Source organism: Macadamia integrifolia, unplaced genomic scaffold (assembly GCF_013358625.1).
Source record: "Macadamia integrifolia cultivar HAES 741 unplaced genomic scaffold, SCU_Mint_v3 scaffold1659, whole genome shotgun sequence".
In the NCBI taxonomy this organism is placed as follows: domain Eukaryota; kingdom Viridiplantae; phylum Streptophyta; class Magnoliopsida; order Proteales; family Proteaceae; genus Macadamia; species Macadamia integrifolia.
In genome coordinates, this window is record NW_024868293.1 from 112,758 (window position 1) to 114,333 (window position 1,576).

At 38.0% G+C, this 1,576-nt stretch overlaps 1 protein-coding gene across 4 annotated transcripts in view; it reads left to right on the forward strand.

The window, feature by feature from the left end:
- Positions 1–427: 427 nt before the first annotated feature.
- The window catches only part of LOC122064458 (probable rhamnogalacturonate lyase B), an 8,185-nt gene continuing 7,036 nt past the window's right edge, over positions 428–1,576 (forward strand). For 2 of the 4 annotated variants that reach the window (XM_042628154.1, XM_042628157.1), the window contains exons 1-4: positions 428–503; positions 620–777; positions 901–1,010; positions 1,114–1,189. In XM_042628154.1, coding sequence (XP_042484088.1) covers positions 733–777; positions 901–1,010; positions 1,114–1,189 — 231 coding nt within the window. In that variant the 5' untranslated portion in view covers positions 428–503; positions 620–732. Of the gene's footprint in view, positions 504–619; positions 778–900; positions 1,011–1,113; positions 1,190–1,576 lie in introns of those variants that run through there. The other 2 variants (XM_042628155.1, XM_042628156.1) reach the window with 2 other exon arrangements.

The following is a 1,576-nucleotide window of genomic DNA, read 5'->3' on the forward strand; positions in this document are numbered from 1 at the left end:
AAACGAAGAAAAGTACATTATTTTGATCAAATTTTCAATTTTAATATTTAGACGATTTTAAAACCATCAAAATGAAAGCAATTCTTGAACCTTAGTGTAAGGGGACCAAAGCCCACCGCTTGCAGACCTTGTTACCGTTGACGCTAACGCGCAGTAGCCAGTGGCTGATTGCCGCGTTCGCATGGTTAGAGTCGTTAGTGACTGTTGACTCACGACACCAGCAGCTCCACTTCACAGGGCGCACATAGGTACCAGGTTTCACGGGTATATAGTTTGTAGCGGGCGGCCCGGGCCCACATGTTTTTTTTTTCTTTTTTATTACTCCTTTTAAAGAAATATGGATTTTGGGAAGTCGCAAGTGGCCCCCACAACAAAGGAGCATACATGTATGGGGTCTTCCTAGCCGTAAATCACTTACATGTGATAACCAAAATCGATCAAACGGAATAAAATTTTGGTTTGGGAATTGCCATTAACAGCTCAATCTGAAGTTCTAAGCTAAGGTGAAGGGTTAACAATGGCATTTTCCTTTTTTTTTTTTTTTTTTTTGATTTACTGCTTCAGGCCGCACATTAAATAGTCAGAGATTTAATCACTTTTCTGCTTTTACGGTTTCTAGGGAGAAGGGAGATTCGTTACCAGTCTACCTCTGTTACTATTTAAACGCTTTCTTCAACAAACCGCTCTTTTTCTTCTCAGTTCACTAACACATTACAAATAACTCGTTCATAGATGCAGAAGGAAGAAGGAGAAGAAAGTGGAAGGTGCATTTGCAAGGTTTTCCTATCAGTTCTTCTTGTTCCTTTGAACTGAATCATTCTTTTTTTGTAGTTGCAGAGCACTTGTTTGAGGGAAAACTCAAACAGAGGTTCTCATACATTTTAGCTTTTTTCTGTTTAGGTTATCGACATGAAGAAGGTGTCTTGGAGGGAAAACTCCTCCTTTTGCTTGGGATTGCTCCTTCAACTGTTCCTGCTTGTTGATTGTTCTAGAAAATCAGAATTGAGAAGGTAAACCTGTTTGAGAATGTAGCTCTGTTTTCAGAAGATCAGAGCTGAGAAAATACGTTTTCTTTTTCTCTTTTTATTTTAATTTTTTTTTTTTCAATTGCAGACACATTCATGAAAGTAACAATGGCGAAGAACCTCCATTGTCTCCTCTGCTGCGATTAAGGATACAAGATCGATATGTAATTAACCATTTCACCTTCTGCAATTTTCTTTCTTTTCTTTTCTTTTTTTTTTTTTATTTATTTATTTCTACGAACCATTTTTCTTCTTTTTGACCTTTTGGTTTTGAAAGTTTGAAACTTGAACCAGAAGAAATGGTAGTTCACTTGCTGACAGTTGAAATTACCAATTCACCCCCCAAATTGATATATGTCGAAGTAAGTCTGGTTTTTCACTTAGAAATTAGAACAGCTGACTCACTGTACTGGTGGTCGGAGTTGGTTCGATCTGAACCGGGAGGACCAACCAGCAGCAATGGAACCCCAGTGAAGTAAAGAGTGCAACTGGGCCCACCCCAAGTTTAATGTGACTCCCACTTCAGTTTTTTTTTTTTTTTTTTTTTTTTT